This window comes from Ovis aries, chromosome 19 (assembly GCF_016772045.2).
Source record: "Ovis aries strain OAR_USU_Benz2616 breed Rambouillet chromosome 19, ARS-UI_Ramb_v3.0, whole genome shotgun sequence".
In the NCBI taxonomy this organism is placed as follows: domain Eukaryota; kingdom Metazoa; phylum Chordata; class Mammalia; order Artiodactyla; family Bovidae; genus Ovis; species Ovis aries.
This window is the reverse complement of record NC_056072.1, coordinates 46,100,443-46,125,044: the sequence shown is the minus strand read 5'-3', so window position 1 is coordinate 46,125,044 and position 24,602 is coordinate 46,100,443. Positions and strand designations below refer to the sequence as shown.

The following is a 24,602-nucleotide window of genomic DNA, read 5'->3' as shown; positions in this document are numbered from 1 at the left end:
GGCTGATCTCCAGTATCACTTCAGGAAATATTGCTTCTTTCCCAAGATTTTCAGTTGCCTTGGGTTTGTCTTGTATTGTCTAATATTTGCAGAGAAAGACTGACCACAAAGTTATAGGTCTAATAGCAGTAATACCAATTGACTAGGGATATTTGAGTAGGAATTTATTTTATAGTTGGGGATGGAGGGTAAGTTATGATGACTTTGGATTCTCTACACAGTTGTAAGGATTTGGAAAGTCAATATATGGAGGCCACTCCTATGCTCAGCAGGTAGTTTTATTGATTGAATGGAGGTTAACCTCCCTTTGCATCAAGGCCTATATCTCCAATTTGTCTCATATGATCCAATGAACTTAAAATTACATTTAAATCTGCACATACCTCGTGGCTGCCATGTTGGACAGCCGGTCTCTGAGAGTGCTGTGTCCTGCAGAAGGGGGATGTTTGTCAGGACTCCCAGCTGGACCAATGTAGTGTCCGTGCAGCCCAGAGCTTCTTTGAAGAGCAAGAGTGTGGCCTTCATCTGGCCCCTTTGAATAACCGAGAGAAACTTGCTCACCAAAGGAGCCAGTTCTTTTCTGAAAGGTGCTAGCAAGGCTTTTAATTTCCTGCTGAATCTCCACCATTGCCTACTAATAAAGGATGCATCTTCCTAACTAGCTTATTGCTGTACTTTTGTGTCTCGCTAGAATCAACTCCGTGGATAAGTAAATGTCCCAGAAAAAAAAAAAAACATCCCTGCAGTGGCCTGGAGTTAGGGGACTTTAGCTCAGGGTAAAGATATGTTACAAATTAAATGTTGCAGTTGGTATGTAAAGCTGCAATAAATAGAAACTGAGTTACATCAAGGACGGAATTAAACCTTAAATTTAAACTCCACAGCACTGTAATTAAAACTTAGCCTGTAGCAAATCATTCACTTGAGATTAAAGTAGTGTGGGGGAAGCAGAGGTTTGGGCTTACCTTGCTACAATTTATAAGTCTGAGCTACCAAAAGCTAACAGCCCTGCCCCCAAATCCAGCTCCCAATTAAAAACACAGTTTGAAAACCTTTAGGAGGCCTGAGGGGCCCCTTTAACAGAAGTCTGCCCCTTCCCCCCTGCCTAAGTCTATGAACAAATTAAAAAATATTACCTGGTCCCCTGATGGTCTTCTGAGCTGACACGGTGTTTTCATTAATACATCATTAGAGTAATGGCATTGTGTTGTCGTTTTGCTTTCAAAACAGCCTGCACTTCAACCACTGTTAATACAGGTTCAGAGGCCTCTGGACGCTTTGTTCCTGGGAAATGTTATTCAGGTCATAGAACTTTTTAAAAAGGAAGACAAACTGTAATGAATAATTTTTAAATGCATTTTCTTTTTATCCCAATCTGGGATTTTCAAGGCTTGCTTAGTGTTTTAAGTTTATTTGTTAGTTTTGCAAAACAAGTGCTGGGGTAAGCTTAACTTTGGCCTTAACTCCAAGAGCCAGCTGGCATTTTCAGTTCCCCCAAAACAGCCTAAAATAGGTATCTCTCAGGTTGGAAGTATATCATTGCACGTAAAAGCAGTCTGAGGACCCAAAGTTGAAACTGCGGTGTTTTTATTTTCTAGACTGTGAATTGTTACCTCATAGACAATAACGGATTTATTCTGGTATCTGAAGACTACACTCAGGTGAGTGAGGAATTTCTACCTACTTACAGTAAGGATCCCAGACTGTGCTTGGGTCAAGGGAAGTGAAATATGGTGTTGAAACTTTGAGACAATGATCTGTATTTAAGAGGTAATAGCAGGAGATTATAAAACATTATTTCCACCCCTTGAAGAATGTCACAGCCTACTTCTCAGCAGGCCCCAAAGAGATTTTACCTCCAGGGAGGAGAGGAGGGGTACAGAGCCCAGGGTCTGCTCTCTTACACATAAAATGTTCCATTTATAGAACTCTTTACCTCAAGTATGGAGGTGCCTGAAAGAGTTCGGGTAATTTTAAGGAGGTTTCCTCCTTTTAATATTTTGATATTTTATCTTTATATATAATTTATACATCCACACAAATATATGTATGTATGTATGTCAACATAATTATTCTTTATGGCTTTCTTTCTGGTTTTTCCTTTTTAAAAGTCAGTTATCTGAGTCCAAGGATTAACTTGGGTTCTCAACACTGAGGGCCAAGAATCCACGTGTAGATGAAGAATGTTTTTCATTTGATCCAGCCGTGTGCAGTATGGGGGCAGGAGGGAGAGATGGAAAGAAACCAAGCTAGGGTGCTCAGCAAAGAAAGCTCCACTTTTATTTGGAAATCAAAGTAAGAGTTAAAATCAATAGCATTGTAATAGAGAAACATGAGTTTCTCCTTTAAAACTCGGTGCCTGAAAGCTTTCTCTGCAGTTAATGAAATTAGCATGTTAAAGTCAAATCCAAATCAGTTTAGCCATATGGTATAGGAAAGAAACACCAGAGGTGGAGGCAGATGGTTTCTGATGTGAGCTCTCTTCCTTAACTCGATTTGGGATATTGGGTACATCCCTTAACTCGCCGGGACTCCTGGTGGGTTCTATGAATGGAGGATGGTTGACTACAAAAGTCTTCTTCACACTCTAATACTTGAGGATGCTAGCATTTGATGAGGTTTCATTTACATCATTTAAAATGTTTCAGTAGCCAACAGTGTGATAGACCCATTAATGCCTAATAAATTAGTTAATTGTCCGTAAGTATGGCTCCTTAGGGTCTGAGCTCAGTGGCTTGTTAGTCTGTGAACTCTGGCTCCAGGTAACATGTGGAACTGTGCTTCGGCTTTCCCTCCTACCTGTGAGAATGTTTGGGATTTTAAATGTGCCTTTGCTGCTGCTGCTGCTACTAAGTCACTTCAGTCGTGTCCGACTCTGTGAGACCCCATAGACAGCAGGCCACCAGCCTCCCCCGTCCCTGGGATTCTCCAGGCAAGAACACTGGAGTGGGTTGCCATTTCCTTCTCCAGTGCATGAAAGTGAAAAGTGAAAGTGAAGTTGCTCAGTTGTGTCTGACTCCTCGCGATCCCATGAACTGCAGCCTACCAGGCTCCTCCATCCATGGGATTTTCAAGGCATTTGGTCGATGGTAATCACATAGTTGAGACTCAGACTGCTCACGCACAGTCTCCTCGGATGCTGGACGTCACTTCATGTTGAACAGTGGATGGACATTAGATAGGAAGGAGAAGCACGTGAGATGTGGTCAGTTTCTTGGGAGCAGGAGTGGCCATAAGCCTATGGTAATGTGCCCCTGTGTCTGGGAGGAGTGAGAACCCAAATTAATCCCCTGTGAAGACGAGCTCTGTCGTCCTGCCATAATCATGGAGGGCTGAGATGAGAACCTGATCCTAGGGGGGACAACATGGCAGATGTCTTTAAGTGGGGAGTCTTGGATAAGCCAACATAATGAGCCACTGGAATAATGGCCTCTCCTAAGCCACAGCCACTACATGTGGCCTCTGCTCCCTCCTTTACTCCTGGGCAGAATAGCCCACGGAGCCTGCCCTGCCTCAGCTTGTTTGATGTCTGGTTCCTGTACCCCAATGAGGTTAATTCTTCTTCATCTAACAACCAGTTCCATTGATACTGGCATATTCACACACAGGAAATGCACATGTCCTTCTTGCTCCCAACAGCAGCACATACCCACAGAGTTCGCCAAAAGTTCAAATTTCCCTGGAGTGAAAAAGGCAGTGCTCAGTCTTCAGTCAGTGAAATGTCATTTCCTTCTTTCCTCCTCTTTTCTGACTTTTTGGCAAAGCCTGTATGTGCCTTTCTGCCTGAAAACTCCTAAGAGCCTGCTTGAGGTCACACCATTACAAGGAAATTAGGATTTAATTAATACAAAGTCTATGGACTTTATGTAGGAGCTTCCCCAGTGGCTCAGCAGTGAAGAATCTGCCTGCCAGTGCAGGAGACACAGGTTTAATCTTTAGGTCAGGAAGATCCCCTGGAGAAGGAAATGGCAACCCACTCCAGTATTCTTGCTGGGAAAATCCCATAGACAGAAAGCCTGGAAGGTGACAGTCTGTGGGGTTGCAGAGAGTTGGACATGAATGAGCACATAGACACATGTGGAATTTATGTGATTTGGGCTCTGAGTGTAATGCCCTCTACTCTCCGCCACATAAGACACAAATTCTGAGAGCACCCACAGTAGAGTTGGATATTCTGTACTGGTCTGCACTGGCCCCTTCCAGTCTGTTGGCAGAGGAAGGCTGTTGGTCCAAGCTCTGTTCTGCCATATTGGATACATCTTCCCCCTTGACTCCAGGAGTCTGGAGGGATGCCCGAGGATGTTAATCCTTCATTCCACCATTCAGAGTTTGCAAATCTCGGCCAACACCAAGAATTAGACTTGGAGAAGCATAAGCTTAGCACTGGGGGAGTGCCCTGAAGACAGTCCCAGAGCTGGAGTCAGTCATTGGAAGTCTGATTGGCCGAGCCTTCTCTTCCCAGATCTGGACAGCTTTATTCTTGGTCAACATATTAGCTGCCTATGGACAACATGAAGGTGCTCCTCAGAAAGTGACTTAGAGAAAGGATGTTTTTTCCACTGTAGGAAATTTATAGAGCCGATGAAGAAGACTGCTGTATATCCCTAAACAGGTCATTTAGGAATTATAAACAGTTCTTTTTCTTACTGCCTAGGAAGCCCTTTCACAGTCTGTTTCTGTCTGTATGAAGTAGTGTTTTACTCCCAAGGAATTGAGAGCAGATTAATGCCTGCTGCCTCCTTCCAAGAGTGTGTGTGCACGTGCTGCTGCATGCGTGTCTATGTGCACATATGTGCACCCGTGTGCATGTGTGTGTTATTTCCGGCGCTTAGCACGTGTTATGCAATGCCACTCTTAGCCCACCCCCGACCCCTGCCATGTATTTGAAACATCCACATCTGCTTATTTGTTCGCTCTGTAATCCCATAACTTCTCATGACTATTAAGACCTTTTCCATGTTTATGTTAACAGTAGTCCTGAAAACCTCCTTTTGCCCTTGTCAGCTCCAGGACACAAACTGTGTCCATTTTTATCTCTTCTCTGGTATTTGGGCGCATTATTTATCTACACTTCCTCTTGGGTCGTCTTTTCTTCCCCACAGACTGGAGACTTTTTTGGCGAGGTGGAGGGAGCTGTGATGAACAAATTGTTAACAATGGGCTCCTTTAAAAGGTAAGGATTTTTACGGTTCCTTGCCCTACCCCCCGACCCCACCCCCCGAGAAAGGTTGCCTAAATAAAATAAAACAAACCAAGGTCAAATAAAGCAAGCCCAGACTTGACCCCATGGCTGTGTTCATGTTCCAGAAGATCTCCTGAAATTTGATGCCTTTTGCATGAGTGTTAAGAGTCTCAGAAACTCAGCTCACAATGCGTTCCCTGTTCCCCTAGCATAGCATTTACTAGAGGCTAGTCCTGAAGTCAGGGCCTGGACTGGAAGGAGATTATATTGGTCTGAAGCAAGTGATTGCAGAGAAGTAGGAAACATTTTCATCTGGTCAAAAAAGGAAGAGAGTGTCTTGTCTCACACTGACAAACTGGTGAAACTTGCTAGAAATGTGGAACTCAAAGATGGAAAGTGATGTTTAGAGACTTGATATAATTTTAGAAAATCAAGTAAAAATTCACAAAACATGCTCCCAGATGGAGGTAAGTTTAAATCTACTGCTAGAACACAGCCAAGAGGTTTCAGAATTCATGGTAGGGACCACTCAGTTGAGTTGCAAGGGCTCTTGTTGACTCTGAGTGAAGCGCACAGCCCTGTGTCCCTCATGGGCAGTCCAGCATACCTGTGGGAACACCAGAGCTGATGGGAAAGGACGTCGCCCTGCACGACCAGGATGCCAGGGATGTTCCCCCAGGAGTCAATTCTTCCTCGCCTCAGCCTCCCAGGGAGAGTGGTGGCCTCTGAAGTGGTACTTTCATGGACATATTTGATGCTGTTAAATATATAATATCAGGAAATACAAGGATGGAACCCAGCTCGCCTGTGAGAACTATTGCACATTGGTTGCCAGTGGGAAAGACAGTCCCCAAGTTTATTACTCCCCTGCAGCTGAATGGACAGGAAGTGTTAGCTCAGGAAATCAGACTTTTAAGCTAGTCAATAAGACCAGCTGAGTGCTGTGCTGAAAGCAGGGAATTCAAAAATGATGACCCAATTTTTGAGATTCTGTAGCTTGTTTGTGCCAGAAAGAGGGAAACAAGAAATGATATGTTAAAATGGCATAGCTCCAGCACTTCTGCAACCTCTGACACACTTGCTTTCCAGCCTGCTTGAGTGTTCACCCCTGCTAGATTCCCTCTTTAAAATTCAAGTACATTTTTTGCCAGGAGTCATTGTGCATAAGCTTGAAAATTGGGCATGGAGCTGGACAGGGGCTGCTGTGCCGGGTTGTCCGTCGAGGCGCCCCTGGCTTCTTGTGTCTTTACATGGATGTGTACATTTGTGTTGCGTTAGCTTGTTTTCAACTTGGTGGGGGTAGGGAGAGACAAAAGAGGGAGAATAATCACACACGTGTTTCTCATTTGAAAGCATATTTTTCAACTTTTTTTTTTTTTTTTAGCAAAATTACTTTTTTTCCCTCTCTTCCCTCTTGGATATTCCTTTCAAACAGTTTGGTGGGAGAGAGGAAAGGTTGAAGCAGTATTTTAAGTTCCTAGATTTCTCATTACTGTGGGTGAAGTATGAATGACTTGAATTTAGAGCTTTCTTCTACAAAAGTGGCTAACATCTGAGAAAAGGGGAAGGCTGGGACTCTCTCTTCGATTTTAACAGCAAGTGCTGTCATCCAGGAATTACCTGACAAACCTCCTAGGCCTCTTTGAAAGCCCCCTCATGAGGCCAGGACAGAAATTAGAGTTTGAGATTTGAAGTCAGATGGATTGGGTTCAAATCCAGGCTCTTGACATTTTCTAGCTGCATGGCTCAGAGTTAGTCATGTTACCACCCCAAGCTTTGGTTTCCTTACATGAAAAATGAAGATGCTAATAATAATTACTTGCAAAGGTTTCTGTCAGAGTTAAGGAGATAATAATAAACATAAAGTTCTGACACAGTGCCTGGCATATATTAAAGGCTCCATAATTGCTAGCTGCTGCTAGGATTTTTGTTGCTGTGGATCTTTGATTTTCCTTTTTTACCTTGCACCAGATGAATTTTTTTTAATTCACATATTTCACAACAGGCTTTCCATGACACCTGGCAATGGGGTCTCCATCCAGTATTGGGGTACTGCCATCCTTTTGGAACTCAAACATTCATGCCCTTGCCTTTTCCAGCATGCTTACTCAGAGAGTAAGGTTGACAGTCCTTTTTATCAGAAAAAGTCTGTATTTCAGAAGCCCTGAAAAGATGTAGCTGAAAATAATGGTGTGATGTCAGGCACCATATTTAACTGCACCCTACTCCCGAACACAGGGTTCATGGAGGCTGAGTTGCTTTGCTGACATGGCTGAGCCCTGGTAAAGGTCAAGGTCCATTCACCTAGTTGACCTACCATCTCAGCATCTTGGACAGTGCACCCTGGCACAAAGTTTCTTCATTTGGTCTACTCATACCCAAGTTTCTTAAAGAAACTCCTTTCATACCCAAGAGCCCTGCAAACCATCTTCTTCAGAACAGCAGAGCTCAAAGTGAAAAATGAATGCCATCTCCCTTTATCAGCCTCCTTTTATCTCTCCCCACTGATCCATAGTCACTGCCTCTCTTGCTAAAGCAAGACGATGCTTGCCTGCTTGGCATGGACTCTTTCTTTGGTTGCTTGGCCACTTACCGGGTATCTTGATGGCTAGTCTACTTAGTGGTGCCATCAGAAGGAAAGCGCATCCACTTGTGGTCTGCAGTGCCATGTGGGAGGAAGAGAAGTCACTGATTTGTGCAAACAAATTACCAACTTGAGGGAGCTTTGAGAAGGTTCTTCAGTTTCACATGCAAGCAATCTAAGAGGGATAGTGGTCTCTCTTGGTTGCTTAGGCTGAGTCTTCGATTTGACCCTATCTACCCAGCTTATAGAAAACATAGTGCTCAGGGCCAGATAACATACATGGCCTCAGCAATATGAGAATAATGCAGGTAAGCAGTAGCTATCTTCCAGGAGCACCTACCACATACCAGGCCTTGGTTGCAAACAGATCTTAACTCTTGCAGTCCTTTTCAGCAACTCGAGAGACAGGTATAAACAGGACCAGTGCCTAATTTGCAGTGTCCAGTGCAAAATGAAAATGGGGGACTTTGCTCAAAAATTACTGAGAATTTCACAACAGTAAGAGCAGAGCAGTAAACAAGGCATGCAGCCCTTTTAAGTGGTAGGGCTCTGTGCAGTTACACAGGCCACATGCCCATGAAGCTAGATCGATGTGTGTATACATGTGTGTGTGTTAGTTGCTCGGTCATGTCTGACTCTTTTCCACCCCATGGACTGTGGTCTACCAGGCTTCTCTGTCCATAGAATTCTCCAGACAAGAATACTGGAGTTGGTTGCCATTCCCTTCATATATATGTACATATATATATATATATATATATATATATAAGTGGAGCTTGGAAACGTTAAGAACTTGTCTCCATATAACAGAGTGATAAGAGAACTGGATGCAAACATCCTGCAGTCTAAGCAAGCACCGGGAGGATTTTCTAGCCTCTGCTTTTTACCTGGTTCGATATACAGTAGCATTGTGTAGTGCATGGAGCTTCCTTCAGTTTTGTCTGAGACAAAGTGAAGCATAGCCAAGGAGGATGTTGGCTCAGCAGTAACTTATCTGGGTGAGCAGAACTTTCAGGAAGGGAGGCCAGCTGAATGATAAGATCACCCAGATTTCTTTTAACTGAAGTTGATAAATCATTAAACCAAGTCATGTTCCCAGGCTTCACATATTTTCTCATAAGATACCATATTCCTGGTCAGCTTTTTGTGTTTCAAACAGAGAACTTGAAATATTTCTTTATTCTTATCAGGGAAAGTAAATGAACTCCCTAAGTAGCCCTGACTCATTTAGGGCTTTTCATTTTAGCTGCTTTCTTTTAACTCAAGTTCATGTCCAGTAAGAGCTTGTATTCGTATTTCTCAGAAGCCATACTCCATGGCAGTGACATTGCCCTTTTCAAAACTACAAAATATTCTTATTAGAATTTATTTATTTCCCCACCCCTTCTTGCCCCCTGTGATGCAAACTCAATGTCAAATATCTAGGGGAAAGTGAGAAAAATATATATATAGCCAATCATAGGAGAGTCCAGGTTTCTGATAGGGTTTCTTTGATACAGGGGACTTGAACCATGAAGACTTCAGTTTGAGCCTCAGAGTGGCCACTGTGTGAACTTGGACGGATTCCTCAGACTTATTTTATTCGTCAGCAAAATAGGAATTTCAGTGAGATGGGACTTTTGTGAGATTCAATTAAAATAAGAGGAGTAAAAATGCTTTGCAAATTGCAAAGGTACTACACAGAGGAGGTAAAAGATTAGCTGTCGGATAAGATCTCCAGATGTCTGAAATTTTTTTTTTCTTCTAATTTTCTCCTCTCCATTTTAAAATCACTAATAACCCCCCACTCCCAAAGTAGTCCCTACACATCAGTGGCCTCCACAGCACAGCACTGGTGGTGGGTCTGTGGGCGTGAACTCTACCACCATCCCTGGAGAGCTTTGAGAACACACCTCTGCTCCAGCTGTGCCCCCACGAGATTCGTATTAAACTAGTCTGGGGATGGAGCATCCATGCGATTTGCAGGTACTGTCAGGATCAAGAAATACTAAGTTTAGTGCACCAGGGTTCGAGTCTAGGTGCTACCTACTTTGAAGCTTCCTGACGCTTGGCAACTTTAGCTCCGTAATTTTGGCTTTTTTTTTTTTTTTTAACAGCAAAATGAAATCAAAAGAATGATTTTTATACCTGCAGTGAGAGTTAAATGGAATAACACATGCTTGTACCAAAGATCCCGGGGAAGGCAATGGCCCCCCACCTCAGTGCTCTTGCCTGGAAAATCCAATGGACGGAGGAGCCTGGTGGGCTGCACTCCATGGGGTCGCTAGGAGTCGGACACGACTGAGCGACTTCACTTTCACTTTCCACTTTCATGCATTGGAGAAGGAAATGGCAACCCACTCCAGTGTTCTTGCCTGGAGAATCCCAGGGATGGGGGAGCCCGGTGGGCTGCCGTCTGTGGGGTCGCACAGAGTCGGACACGACTGAAGCGACTTAGCAGCAGCAGCACCAAAGATCCTGTGGTTTCTGCCAAAGCGTCTTCCTTTGTTCTCTGTGTATTAGAGGAAGCTCGAGAAAGGGAAGACCAGTGGGCACACCTGGCCCTTGGCTTGCAGAGAAATGAAGGTGGCTCTAGTGGTAAAGAACCTGCCTACCAGTGCAGGAGAGAGAAGACACAGGTGCCCTGGGTGGGGAAGACCCCCTGCAGGAGGGCATGGCAACCTACTGCAGTGTTCCTGCCTGGAGAATCCCATGGACAGAGGAGCCTGGTGGGCTACAGTCCATAGGGTTGCAAAGAGTCAGACATGACTAAAGTGACTTAGCACACAGCACTAATAGTTCGTTTTTGCCTTGGGAGCTACTGAGTGTACTGAGAGTCTCTTGGTTGTGTCTCTTCTGTTTTGTTCTGTTTTTTGTTTGTTTGTTTTATGTGTGTGGTACAGCACACCTGAGATTTCACCCTTCCAAGACCATGTTTAACTTTTTCCTGTAGAGCCCGGTGAATGTCCTCCTAACCTCGCCCCGGCCCCTGCCACCACACACACATTCATTAACATAGTTGACTTGTATAGAATTCACTCTGGTGGCTTTTTCTAAACTGCCTTTCTAAAAAGGTGATTCACCAGGTAGATTGAAGAGTTGTACTGTTTCTACCCCTGTCTCCATATGATGAAATTGCACTGGGCTCCATGGTGGGTGACTGGCACTTTCCCTGTCTTTGGTGACTGCATTACATTTCAGCAAATGCCCTGGCCCCGGAATCCAGAGAGTGTTAGAGAAGTCTGTTATGTTTGGATGCCTGCTCCCTAGCACCGACTGCCCCACTGATGTCTTGATACTCAACAGCTCATGTAAGGAATGCAATGGCTTCTTGGCTTCCTGTTGACCTGACCATGTCCACAGAAGTGGTTTGTCAGAGGTGGCGTTGAAGGGAACAAGAAGTCACATTGGCTTGGACAAGTGTGTTTCTGGGCCAAATTTTCTGGAATGCAGAGACATGGAGATTCCAATGAACTGCTCTTGAAAATCCTAAAGCTGCTGCTTGAGGATCCCCAATTGCAGCAATTACAGTAGCCACTCATCTTCACCCTAACAGCAGCCTGTCTCATTTATTGAGTACTAACTGCATTTGGCCCTTGAACAACACAGGTTTGAACTGTGCAGGTCTGCTTATACATGGATTTTTTTTAATAGTCAAGTATTAAGTACTACACAGTCTGTGGTTGGTTGAATCCATGGATATGGAACTGCGGTTATGGAGAAACTGTAACACAGGGCAAGCTGTACTCAGATTTTCAACTGCAGAGAGGATCAGCTTCCCAGCCCTTATATGGTTCAAGGGTCAACTATACAGGCAAGGCATTCCAAATAGTTTACATGCATGACCTTAATTAAGCCTCGTGATAGATTCACGGAATAGCTATTGTCATTTGAAAAAAAAGGAACTGGACGTGGAGGCTTTAAGTGTTCTAGTAATTTGTTCAAGTTCACCCACAGTAGTGAGTTGTTGTCATTGTTTAGTCACTCAGTCACGTCCCGCTCTTGGCGATCCCATGGACTGTAGCACGCCAGGCTTTCCTGTCCTTCACCATGTCTCGGAGCTTGCTCAAACTCGTGTCCGTTGAGTCAGTGATGCCATCCAACAATCTTGTCCTCTTTTGTCCCCTTCTCCTCCTGCCTTCAATCTTTCCCAGCTGATATCAGGATCTTTTCTAATGAGTCAGCTCTTCACATCAGGTGGCCAAAGGATTGGAGCTTCAGCTTCAGTATCAGTCCTTCCAATGAATATTCAGGACTGATTTCCTTGCAGTCCAAGAGACTCTCAAGAGTCTTCTCCAACACCACAGTTCAAAAGCATCAGTTCTTCAGTATTCAGCCTTCTTTATGGTCCAACTCTCACATCCATACATAACTACTGGAAAAACCATAGCTTTGACTGTACGGGCCTTTGTTGTCAAAGTAATGTCTCTGCTTTTTAATACACTGTCTAGGTTGGTCATAGCTTTTCTTCCAAAGAACAAGTGTCTTAATTTCATGGCTGCAGTCACCATCTGCACTAATTTTGGAGCCCAAGAAAATAAAGTCTGTCACTGTTTCTTTTGTTTCCCCATCTGTTTGCTATGAAGTGATGGGACTGGATACCATTATCTTTGTTTTTTGAATGTTGAGCTTTATTTAAGCCAGCTTTTTACTCTTCTCTTTCACCTTCATCAAGAGACTCTTTAGTTCCTCTTCGTCTTCTGTCATAAGGGTGGTGTCATCTGCGTATCTGAGGTTATTGATATTTCTCCCAGCAATCTTGATTCCAGCCTGTACTTATTCTAGCCCAGCATTTCACATGATGTAGTCTACATATAAACTATAAATAAGCAGGGTGACGATATACAGCCTTGACATACTCCTTTCCCAATTTGGATGTCTGGTTCTAACTGTTGCTTCTTGACCTGCCTACAGATTTCTCAGGAGGCAGGTCAAGTGGTCTGGTATCCGTATCTCTTGAAGAATTTTCCACAGTTTGTTGTGATCCACACAGTCAAAGGCTTCAGTGTAGTTAATGAAGCAGAAGTAGATGCTTTCCTGGAATTCTCTTGCTTTTCTATGATCCAATGGATATTAGCAATTCGGTCACTGTTTCCTCTGCCTTTTCTAAATCCAGCTTGAACATCTGAAAGTTCTCAGTTGTACTATTGAAGCCTCACTTGGAGAATTTTGAGTATTACTTTGCTAGCATGTGAGATGAGTGCAATTGTGCAGTAGTTTGAACATTCTTTGGCATTGCTTTTCTTTGGGATTGGGGTGAAAACTGACCTTTTCCAGTCCAGTGGCCACTGCTGAGTTTTCCAAATTTGCTGACATATTGAGTGCAGCACTTTCACAGCATCATATTTTAGGATTTGAAATAGCTCAGCTGGAATTTCATCACCTCCACTAGCTTTGTTCGTAGTGATGCTTCTTAAGGTCCACTTGACTTCAACACTCCAAGATGCCTGACTCTAGGTGAGTGATCACACCATTGTGGTTATCTGGGTCATGAAGATCTTTTTTGTATAGTCCTTCTGTGTATTCTTGCCACCTCTTCTTAATATCTTCTGCTTATGTCCATGCCATTTTTGTCCTTTATTGTGCCCATCTTTGCATGAAATGTTCGCTAGTATTCCCCATTCTATTGTTTTCCTCTATTTCTTCACTTTAGTCACTCTGGAAGACTTTCTTATCTCCTCTTGCTATTCTTTGGAATTCTGAATTCAGATGGATGTATCTTTCCTTTTCTCCTTTGCCTTTCGCTTCTCTTCTCAGCTATTTGTAAGGCCTCATCAGACAACCATTTTGCCTTTTTGCATTTCTTCTTAGAGATGGTTTTGATCACTGCCTCCTTTACAGTGTTATGAACCTTTGTCCATAGTTCTTCATGCACTCTGTCTGTTAGAGCTAATCCTTTCAATCTATTTGTCACTGCTACTGTATAATTGTAAGGGATTTGATTTAATTCATCCCTGAATGTTCCAGTGATTTTCCATATTGTCTTCAATGTAAGTCTGAATTTTGCAATAAGGAGTTCATGATCTGAGCCACCATCAGCTCACAGTTGTGAGTTGGGAGATGGAATTTGAATTCTTGTCTCTGAAATTCCAGGCCATGTTTTCCTAGTCACCGCTCATCTTTTCCCATAGTTGGAGAAAACTAGAGTATTTTCTAGAAAGATATTTGTTCACCTTCATGCTTGTTCTGTTTCAAGCGAAAGTAAAAGAAGTCTTTCAGAGTTGGAGTCCAATGTATCGGTTATTTGGTTGTACTAGAAATAATAGGAAGTTCCAAAAGATCAAAGGGTTAAAGATACAGAAGCCCTCTAAATATTAAATCCTACTTCCTGTGATATTCACTCTGAAGCCCTTCCAGAGATGAAGCTGTATTCCTGACTCCTGGTTTTCTCCATTTCCCACATGCCCAGTGCAGTCCTAAACACACGTGGTTATAGCCACCATGTAGCGCGTCTGTCCACGGTGTCTGACCCCAGGCAATGAAAGCAGGAGCACTCAATAACGCATGTTGGGTTTGACTAATATCAAGGACACTGGCAACATCAGTATCCTTAGGTTCTGACATCCTGAGCCTCGGTCATGTGCCCCACGGCATGCCAAATGATCACACCATTGTGGTTATCTGGGTCATGAAGATCTTTTTTGTATAGTCCTTATACAAAGGACTTACCGTGGTGCAGGCATTACCGTGGTGCCCTTGCTAGGAGATGTGCACACAGCCCCAGGAACCTGGCTGGGCCCAAGGGTGCTCCTCTAGCATCCAGGTTTCCTGCCTCAAACGGGCTTGGCTTTACTCATTCCACACGCAGCATTCAACTATTTCCTTCTGTTTCTTACTCATAAAAACAAAAGAAATTTTATGTTTTCTACATGGGATTAATCATGATTGCATTTTCCCCCTTGAAACTGAAGGGTAATTTTCATGGGCCAGTTGAATGAGCAAAGAAGCAACTGGCTAGGTGTACCTACTAGGCACAGGGCAATCCTGTGCCCCAGGATTGAAGCAGGTGTGGCTGCTTCCCAGAGCCACAGGGACTTCACCTCTTGAGCGTTAGTTTCCTCTCCATGCCCCAACATCCAAGATAACACTTGGATTGCCCAAAGTAATTGATTAATTCTTATTGTTACTGCTTTTTTTACCTGGGTGAGATGCTGCTGTGACCAGTATCTATGACTTTGTTTCTTTTTATAGTCTCAGCACCAATTGATGAAAAGCACTTGAGGCTGATCAACCCTCTGCTTAATCTATAAAAGAGTGAGGCTCACCCTCAGGGCTCTGTACTCGACCCCAAGGGGCCCCGATACCTGGTGCACTGGGCTTCTGGCTGGTGCAGCCTTGTGGCACTTATTCTCTTCTAATGATGGGTGCTTATTAACTTGGTAGATTTTAGTGATTTTCCATCAGAGGGTTCAAAGGCAGCTTCAACTCACCACCTCTGCTGTGTTAGCTGTGCTCTGTTGATCTTAAAGAATAGTACAGTCTCTGTAAGAAGAGGCTATGGGATGAGTTGCCCACCTAGTCAGAAAGGAGAGAAGGAAAAGCTCCTTTGGAGTCTTCTGTTAGCATTCAGATCAACAGATGGAGCTTTCCACTGTCCTGGCTGTTAAGGTGTAAGAAAGAGTAAAGCTTCCCATGGTGACAGTCCCTTTGTTTAGAATTTCCTGTGTTCCTGCTCCATGCCCCTGATGCTTGGAAGTTGAAAACTGCTCCAGAGAACACATTTTATAGCCCAACAAAGAATACATATTTTTTGCATGCTGCCCTAGTGAGTCACTTTGCTTCTCCTACTTTTTGATTGAAAATTGCTTAAATATGACCCTCAGTGGGTCTTTATAGTTTTAGGGCCATAGTTGCAAACATTAAGCTGTTTCAAGACTGGTGTGGGGGCAGATTTTTAGCCAAAGTGAGTTAGAGTCATTGCAGGTAAAGTACCTGGCCTCATAGTCACATAGTAGGTGTTTAATAAATGCTGGTGCCCACCATTAGTAACAACCTTGAATTAGCTGCACTCATGTCTTTGAAATTCACCCTTGTTTTTTTTAGGAGAAATCTTGTTCTTGGTCATAATTTTCGTCTAGTTGGAAAAGAGCAGAATCAGGAAAACAGCTTTAAGTAAATCCTAACGTCACGAGCCGGGCACCCAGTACAGGACACATAGGGCTGCCCATGCTTGGTTTGCATTGCTTTGAGTTTCTTCCTCAGAGACTGTATCTGCCTTCCGCCAAAGTTTCAAAGAGACCCATCTGGGGAGCACAGAGATGCTAATGATAAGGTCTCCCCAGCAGCCCGCGGTTGCCGTGGCCTGGTGGTGATGTCAGGGAGATTAAGGCATGTTATCTGAAATAAGAATAAACCCCTGCTGCTGAGTGCAGCAGTGCAGCACCAATCTTGGGCTGGGCAGGATGCTCAGGGCTTATTTTAGAGCCAAATGAAAGCAGGCAGTTATCACGTTCTTTAACTATAATCAGCCGAACAGGATACAGGTAGCCACAAAATGGGAGTTATTTAAAACAGTAACAAAATCACTTCAGAAAGGGCAACAATCTGGAAGGCTCTCTGCAACATCTAGTTAAAGCTGTCTTAAGTGTGGAGAAGACTGAGCAGGTTTGTTTTGTAACCTCCTCATGGCAATCAGATCAGGAAAGCTTCCTTATGAAATGAAAGGCAGGGACCCTGACCCGGAGGCCACCCCCAGAGCAGTTGAGTTTGACCCCAACTTGTAAACTGGAGCCTTTGAAAATGATTCCAGTAGAGTCCTGAGCTTCCAGCCATCTGTCTGACAGGGCAGTTACCAGGGAAAAGGGGTCTCACTAGCCTGGGCAGTTGATCCATCCTGGCCTGGTGACCCCATAACAGCCACTCAACTTGGGTTGAAAGTTGATTCTGGATATTGATTATGAGACTTTATCTTGGGTAGCTTTTCCTGTGACATTCCAGTAAGACTCTGGGGTGGGGCACAGGGCTGAATTCTAAGCATTTCCTAGGACCTGTCAGAACCTGCTGCTGAGCAGAAGGCAGAGAGAGGTGGATTCAGTGTGGCCCCCATATAATTCTGGCTCTGGACCTGTTAGGTATGTGACCTTGGGCACATTTTTAGGCTGGCTGAGACTTGGTTTGCCCCTCTGTGAAATGGGGATGATTAGACTCTCGCAGGGGCATCCTTAGAAGAGCACCTTGCTGACAGTTGCTAAATAGACTTCAGTAAACAGCAGCTATTGTTACCCTGGTCTTCAGCTATAAAACTCATGGACTGAAGCTGCCACATGATCCCTTGATAACCCCAGCATGGCTTCTGAAGGTGTCTGTTACTGCAGTAACAAGTGTGAATTTTATACTGCATCATACATGCCAATGAGCTAAGAAAACCAGGAGGCCTATCCAGCCAGCTGGATAAAGCCTGAGTCAATTCCCAATGCATTTAACACCACCCTCATTAATTAATAATGGCAATGAAAACCAGACTAATAAATTACAACAGCAGCTGCAGCCCTCCTTCTGCTGAATGCCTCCTCTGTGCTAGGCACTGTTCTAAAGGCACTATGTGTGTATAACCTCATTTAAATGACCACCCTATAAGGAAGCCATTGCTCTCACTATTTTACAGATGAGAAAACTGAGGCATAATGAGGGTTAAATAAAAATAGCATTGTAATATGTAGATGAGTTATGATTTGAGCTTAGGCCACTGGTTCAAAGGTAGATTGTTAATCATTAAGTTACACTACCAGTCACTTTGGACTCTGGGAATAGTGTAGCTTTAAGAGTCCAAGATCCAGCAAAGAACAAAATCAGGCCTTCTGTTGTAAGACTCATAATGAGACTAGCATGATGCATAGTGTATTTCAGTATCCTTCCACATGCCCGATTATTTAAACTCGGAACATCTCTGGAAGTTTATTTATAAGTGAAAAAGCCTCCGTAGAAGGTGAGCAACCTGCTGTGATTGCACCCTGGATAAATGGCAGAACTGACCTCTTAAGCCAAGGCCATACTTCATCCATGTCTATAAGACACCACGCACAGCCATGTTCCACTCAACCCATGCTACCTTTCACCAGCTCTGATCCGGAGTCCAGCTGCAGAGACAGAGTTGGGTAGTAGGAAAAGGATAGAGCTAATAATCAGTTCAGTTCAGTCGCTCAGTCGTGTCTGACTCCTTGCGACCCCATGAATCACAGCACACAATAGTTCTGGTCAAATCCTAGAAAACCCTTCCAGGGGCACCTGTAGAAATCCCCTGTTGAGGATGCACACTGGCGTGGTGGGCCAGTCAGGGGCCAATTAGCATTGTCCATTGTGGCCTATCGGAGAAGGCAATGGCAACCCACTCCAGTACTCTTGCCTGGCAAATCCCATGGACGGAGGAGCCTGGTAGGCTGCAGTCCATGGAGTTGCTAGGAGTCAGACACAACTGAGCGACTTCACTTTCACTTTTCACTTTCGTGCATTGGAGAAGGACATGGCAACCCACTCCAGTGTTCTTGTCTGGAGAATCCCAGGGACAGGGGAGCCTGATGGACTGCCATCTACGGGGTCACACAGAGTCAGACACAACTGAAGCGACTTAGCAGCAGCAGCAGCATTGTGGCCTATGGTTTATTCTGTGGCTGAATTAGTGTCAGGGCTATATTAGTGATGAGTGTTTCTGTGAGAAGTTTATTCAGGGAGTTCCCGAAGCCAGATGCTTGGATGGTTCATAGGCTTCATTTCTTTCTCAGTATACACTGGTTCTGCTTGCATCTGCTGAGAGGGAAAAAGTCAGAGGACAGTCAGCAAGACTAAAAATGTCCTGAAGAGGAAGGGGCTTTGGAGGACTTGCCAGGTACCCACTTTGGCTCTGCCGCCTACGGATGCCTGTGTGGTGCTCATCAGGAACTGGTTTCCATCTCACTGTGGTCAGAGTGGCCAGTTTTCTTCTGGGTGCGCATAGGTGCTCTTTGGTTAATCTGGGTGTGTAATCTCTCTAATTTATTTCTAAAGGAAGAAGGCTTCACATCACATTTTGCAGTTGATCTCTTCAATCTCAGTTGCGTCATCGTATATTCAAGATTCAGGCAATCAGATGATCATTCATGCATTCTACCTTTTAAGTCAGAATAGTAATACCTTCTCCATGCTGGGTGCTGTGCTAGGTGTGAAACAGATCCAACCCCAGTCCTGCATTATGGAACTTTTATTCTATCATGCGTTCCCAGCCCAACATTAAGTATGCTTCACATTAAGCACTGCCTGATTTCAGAAAGGGACTCCTGGAGGGAGAATTCCTTCCAGTCATTTAGAAGTTCATGTAGTACAGTGTTAACATGTCATCTGGCAACGGTTACATAACTCAGGTTGGACTTTAAGTGTCTCTCCTTTGGGATGCCAGGAATAGTGGGAAGAGGAGCTGGGGGGAGGGATGAAATGCATGTGTGGGATAAAGTATTTGCTCCATCTTAAAGCTCTTAACTGGCTACTGGAAATTGCCATTCTTTTTTACTTTGTAAAGGTGTTAATAAGAAACTAAAATGTCTGGAAAAAAATTGAAAGTAAAATATCTTTGCAGCTGAATAAAGGTCATAACTGAAATAAGAGCTATATTTTTACCACCAAGGTAGAAAAAAACATCCATTTTCTTGTTTCATAAACTGCACTGTTTTCAAAAGGGTATACTCACTACTATGGTGGTGGTAATGAAAGGGGGGTGTGGTTCTAACCAAGGAGTCAGCTGGTTTTCAACAAATAGTTAAGGAGCTGGCCTTCTCTTGGTCTGAGCCTATTTCTTAGTGCCTAAAAGAGACAGTGGATCCTACCATTTCTTAACCCAAAGTGACCCTTCCCAGCTCTTCTCAACCTTGGAGACAGTCAATGTGGGTTCCAGCAGAGGCCCAGGATTCAGTTTAAAACAGCGTATTCCTTTGGAGTATCCTTGCCCATGCAAGTCATCCTTGTTCAAGCCAAAATAACTATTTTATCATGCTTTTTGGGAGGGGGTTCTGCTCCCCCTTTTCCATCCCGCTGATAGCCTTTGTTCTCTTGGTTCTTTAAGTCCCAAGTGTGACATGACTGTGTCTGTAGTCCTGGGCTTTGCTGTGTCCCATGCTTGTCACTCTTGTTGTTTAGTTGCTAAGTTGTGTCCGACTCTTTTGTGACCCCATAGACTGTAATTCCCCCAGGCTCCTCTTTCCATGAGATTCTCCAGGCAAGAATACTGGGGTGGGTTGTCATTTCCTTCTCCAGGGGATCTTCCCAACCCAGGAATCAAACCCACGTCTCCCGTATTGGCAGGTGGATCCTTTACCCCTGGGCCCTCTGGGAAGCAACCCCCTTGTTAGGCCTGCCTTGATCTGTGTTTGTCGCTGTTGCCCTGGCTGGTGGTTAGTGACTGTTCCCCTGCTGGTTGGTCCACAGCACCATGTGGTTCTCATGTTTCCCATTTAGTGAAGCTCCTTTCCCTTCTCTTCCATAGAATTACCCTTTATGACTATCAGGCCATGTGCAGGGCCAACAAGGAGAGCAGCGACGGTGCCCATGGTCTTCTGGATGTAAGTACAGTGCAGTCACTCAGAAGACAGCTGTGTGTTTTTTCCTGTCTCTCTGTGTGTGCATATAGTTTTCCTTGGACCCAGCAAGTTTATCTGTTTCAAAATAATGAATATTTAAATGTGTTTCCTGATTTCATTGGTTAAGAAAAGTAATTTGTGTTAAATCTAAATCCAGTGAGTTCCGGAATGACAAACAGACCTAAAGTCTTTGATGGATTAATGCAGCAACCCCCCTTTTGATGGGTAGAAAAGGGGAGAAGTTTTGTCTATTCTCTCATCCTCAAATAAAAGAGACTTTGGTTTGGTTCGATAGAAACCTTCTTTTTGGTTGTAATAGAGCTGCTAGCCTATGAACAAATCCACATTTTGATCAGATTCTCCACTCTAATTGTGCTGCTGCTTTTAGCATTATTTTCCCTGGAGCTGATCCATCCATGGTGTCACAGTTGAGGAGCCATCAACATAACTTTGTATCATTAGGAACTGGCTTTCAGATCACCAGAAATTAACTTAAAATTTACCCTTGGTTTAAAAATATAATTTACAATGTGCAAGCAATGTAAGTTTGGCCACCAATAACTTGAAAACACAGAAAAAGCAGACATAGATACTTCTACATAGTCTGGCATATAGGTATAAGTATAACCCTTACATGTTATCATTTTGTAAATTCCAAAAATCAACCTAAAATTTGGTTTGAAACACAAAATTTAAGAACCATTTTGGTTTTAAAATATAAATACACACCTTCTCATTTGCAGATGTAAGATCTTGCAAGGGGATTATTTAAAAACCAAATATTTAACACGGTTCCCTAGACTAAAGGAGCAAGAAATGATTTGAGCTGGGACATTTCTGAGAGGCAACTTGGAACTAAAAATGGGACGATTTGAAAAATACCACTTTTTAGAATGAGAATCAACACATATTTCCTAACCCAGTTTTCCTAACCTTAGCATAAGTATTTCCAGACTTAAAATGTTCCCAAGATATGTTTTTATCATTAGGCTTAAAAGCTCAATGGCTTTGCCCTTCTGAATGTTAATGTGCATTTAAAATTTTAATCCCATGTTTATATAATCCCTTTGTTTACCCTGCATTGAGCCAGCATCTGACAGAGAATCCTTGAGTATCCTGCCCCTGTGCCTCCCTTTCCTCACTTCCAAAACTTCCTTAATCCCTTTATTCATTCTCTCCTCCCACACTGAAATGTCACTACCCATCCCAGTGGGTACAAAGACCCAGAACTGTCCTATGGTCTGAAAGAGAGATGGTTATTTTTCAAGCCATAAGAAGTGTAATGGCAGAACCACAGGACTGTGTGGCTGCATTTGGTTTTAGGAAATTGCTAATAATTCCCATCCTTAGATGACCCTAATCCTGGAAGCCCTGTGTTTCAGGGCGTGATGGAGACACACTCAGAGCCAGAGATTCAGTCTGCCATCTGGGTGGGCTGGGAGTGACCCCCGCGCACTGTTGTTCTGTGCATTTGCTTGTTGGCTTGAATAGGGATGGTTTTTAAAATGTTCAGGGGTATATAAATTTGTTCTTGTTTCATTTGAAACTGGATAATCCTCCCATTCCTAGTTCTAGTCCTTATCAGCAAAATGCTTTGAAGGTAGGATTAAGCAGCCATCACATCAGAAACCAGGATTAGGCATTTCATTTCCCTGCTACCTAAAGGAAACCACAAAAGGTTCTGAGGCTTTTCTGGACCTGCAGCTTGGGGCCCGGGCTTTGCCAATGTCATTGCCTGTCTCTCAAGTCCACCCACCGCTCACATATCTGGCATACCTAGGTACAAAGAACTGACTGAGGGGGAGACCTGGTATTTTCCAGAATTCAGGAAATTGAATTATCCACGTAGGAAATATCACAGGGTAAACAATCCCACTGCTTTTTTTAATTAAAATATTCTGAAATAAAGATTAGCCTGTCAATGCCTTCTTTTATAGAGTGAAGGGGATTTTCTGCAAGGATAAAATCACATGTTTATATGGTTATCATTTTTTTCAAGTCTGAATATGTGAGTGTGAGAAAAGGCAGCTTAAATCCTACATAATTCATGGGCGGCATTAAAATCAAGTATGTGCAATTTTTGCTTATTTCAATGAATGACATACAGTGATGGAGAACAGGGAATCACCTTTCCAAAAGGCAGCCCTGAGAATTACCATTTGAAATTAGTTATATGATTCCTGCCGCTCAGCATTAGGCTGCGAAATATTAGCCCCCAGAGGGTAAAGGTTTAAGCATCGTTTGCTGAACTTCCTTTTTCCTTGCAGAGATAACCCCTGTATTAGATCATGTTTATTTGACTTGTAAATCACATCTTACCACAGGGGAGTTCAAAGTTTTAAAATGTTAGTTTTGGGATATAATATCCAACCATTTTCGTCTTTAAGGGAGAGCTTCACTGTTTTTTGACATGATATGAATCTCTCTAGAAGAATAACATTGTCTTTATGTAAAGCCTTAGGTTAAACTACAAATTTTGTGTGTGATACATTGTTTTTAATGAACCAAATTCTTCTCTGCAGCCTTATAATGCCTTCCTTGCCGCAGTAAAATGGATAATGACAGAACTTGTCTTGTAAGTACAATTTGCTATGTTTTTAAAAAACCATTACTTTTCTCTGTTCTAAAGTGAATTGAGAGATTGTGCTTCATGCTTCCAATAAACATTAGATGATTCCTCACACTCTGCGATAAACTCACTGAATATCTCGAAATATTGAACGCAGAGTCCAAAAGATCATCTTTTAATAGGTGAATCGTGGTTACTGCTTATGCCCTTATGTCACTGTTTAGCAGACTAACAGCTTGCAGTACACAAACCAAATTTATTTATTGTGGTTACTGTTAAATTTAACATCGATGTCTGGCTGTTTTTAATGCAGCCTGGGTGGGCTGTGGTCAGAAGAACAAATTGCCAGGGCTGTCCACCGTGCTGCTTTGGATGTCTTGGCATGTGCAGGCGAGGGGGCCTGTGCAGTCATGGGTCAGGGGCTTTCTCAGGTGTGATTTAATTGTTTACCTTGTCAAATTACAGTCCTGCTGGATGCATCTGTGACTTAGGTCAAACTTGAAATGGCACAAAGATGAAAGGCTTGACTTCCAGATGAGATATTGGACACGTTACAGAAACACTGTGTCACACAGAAGGAAGGAATTCCATGGACCAGCATGGAAACCAGATCATTCAAGCTGCACCAGACTCTCATTCTGATTTTCCCCATTAAATTTCCAGTTCTGTGTGTTTAAGGCAGATTTTTTGTTATTTCACGAATAGACAATATCTTATTTATTGCTTTAATGTAACCTGTATTAAGTATAACTTCATGTGGAGAGTAAGTTCTTTGTGCATGTAAGAGACAGAAAATACAGGGAATAGTGGGATTTTCATTGTGAGCTGCGAGTGATAGCAGCCATGAGCCTGAGAAGGAAATGACTAGATTTTGACCTATTTCCTTTCATTTGGTTTTACCTGGTGGCTCAGCTGGTAAAGAATCTGTCTACAATGTGGGAGACCTAGGTTTGATCCCTGGGTTGGGAAGATGCCCTGGAGGAGGAGATGGCAACCCACTCCAGTATTCTGCCATGAAGAATTCCAGGGACTGGGTAGTGCGTAGGATTGTAAAGAGTCAGACACGACTGAGCAACTTTCACTTTCACTGGTGTTCTTTACTAGCAATTAAGAAATTATGATTTTTGTGAAGTTGCATTGGGACATAATTCCCTAAAAAGGAGTTTATTCCAATTGTCCTCACCACCTTGCCCTACACACACACACACACACACACACACACACACACTCAAATACATTTGTGTTACAGTGTAAATTTTGAAACATCCTTTATACTGCAGATCATAGTCTTAAGTAGAGACTATTCTGTTTGTATTTCTGAACCAAGGTAGGAGAAGCCCTTTGAATGTGGACTTTTTACTGTGGACTCAGACTATAACAAGAAAAGAAGTTTTCCCTATAAAGCATGATATTTCTCAAAAGAATCCCTGAGTCTTAAGTGAAACTGATTTCAGGGTTTGGCTGGCATTGGTGATAAAAAAGTCTTTCACAAGTAAGACAAAACCTAGTGAAAATTCAGTGGTAACTGAACCAACAATGTTGATATATCCAGATATCAGATGATGTTATTCTTTCAAATGAGGTGAGTGATGTTGAATAACACAGAATGTTACTCTTCCATTCAGGGTGTGGGTGACCAAGTAACACTGGGCTTTTCCATTCCCTGCTTAGGTTTCTGGTGGAATTTAACCTTTGCAGTTGGTGGCACTCAGATATGACAGCTAAAGGTAAGGAACAGCTGTCTTC

At 43.2% G+C, this 24,602-nt stretch overlaps 1 protein-coding gene across 3 annotated transcripts in view; it reads left to right on the top strand.

The window, feature by feature from the left end:
- CACNA2D3 (calcium voltage-gated channel auxiliary subunit alpha2delta 3) overlaps positions 1-24,602 on the top strand; it is an 879,694-nt gene that overhangs the window by 796,099 nt on the left and 58,993 nt on the right. For 2 of the 3 annotated variants that reach the window (XM_060402372.1, XM_060402371.1), the window contains 5 exons: positions 1,599-1,661; positions 5,103-5,173; positions 20,194-20,269; positions 22,810-22,862; positions 24,528-24,583. In XM_060402372.1, coding sequence (XP_060258355.1) covers positions 1,599-1,661; positions 5,103-5,173; positions 20,194-20,269; positions 22,810-22,862; positions 24,528-24,583 — 319 coding nt within the window. The other variant, XM_042236061.1, reaches the window with a different exon arrangement.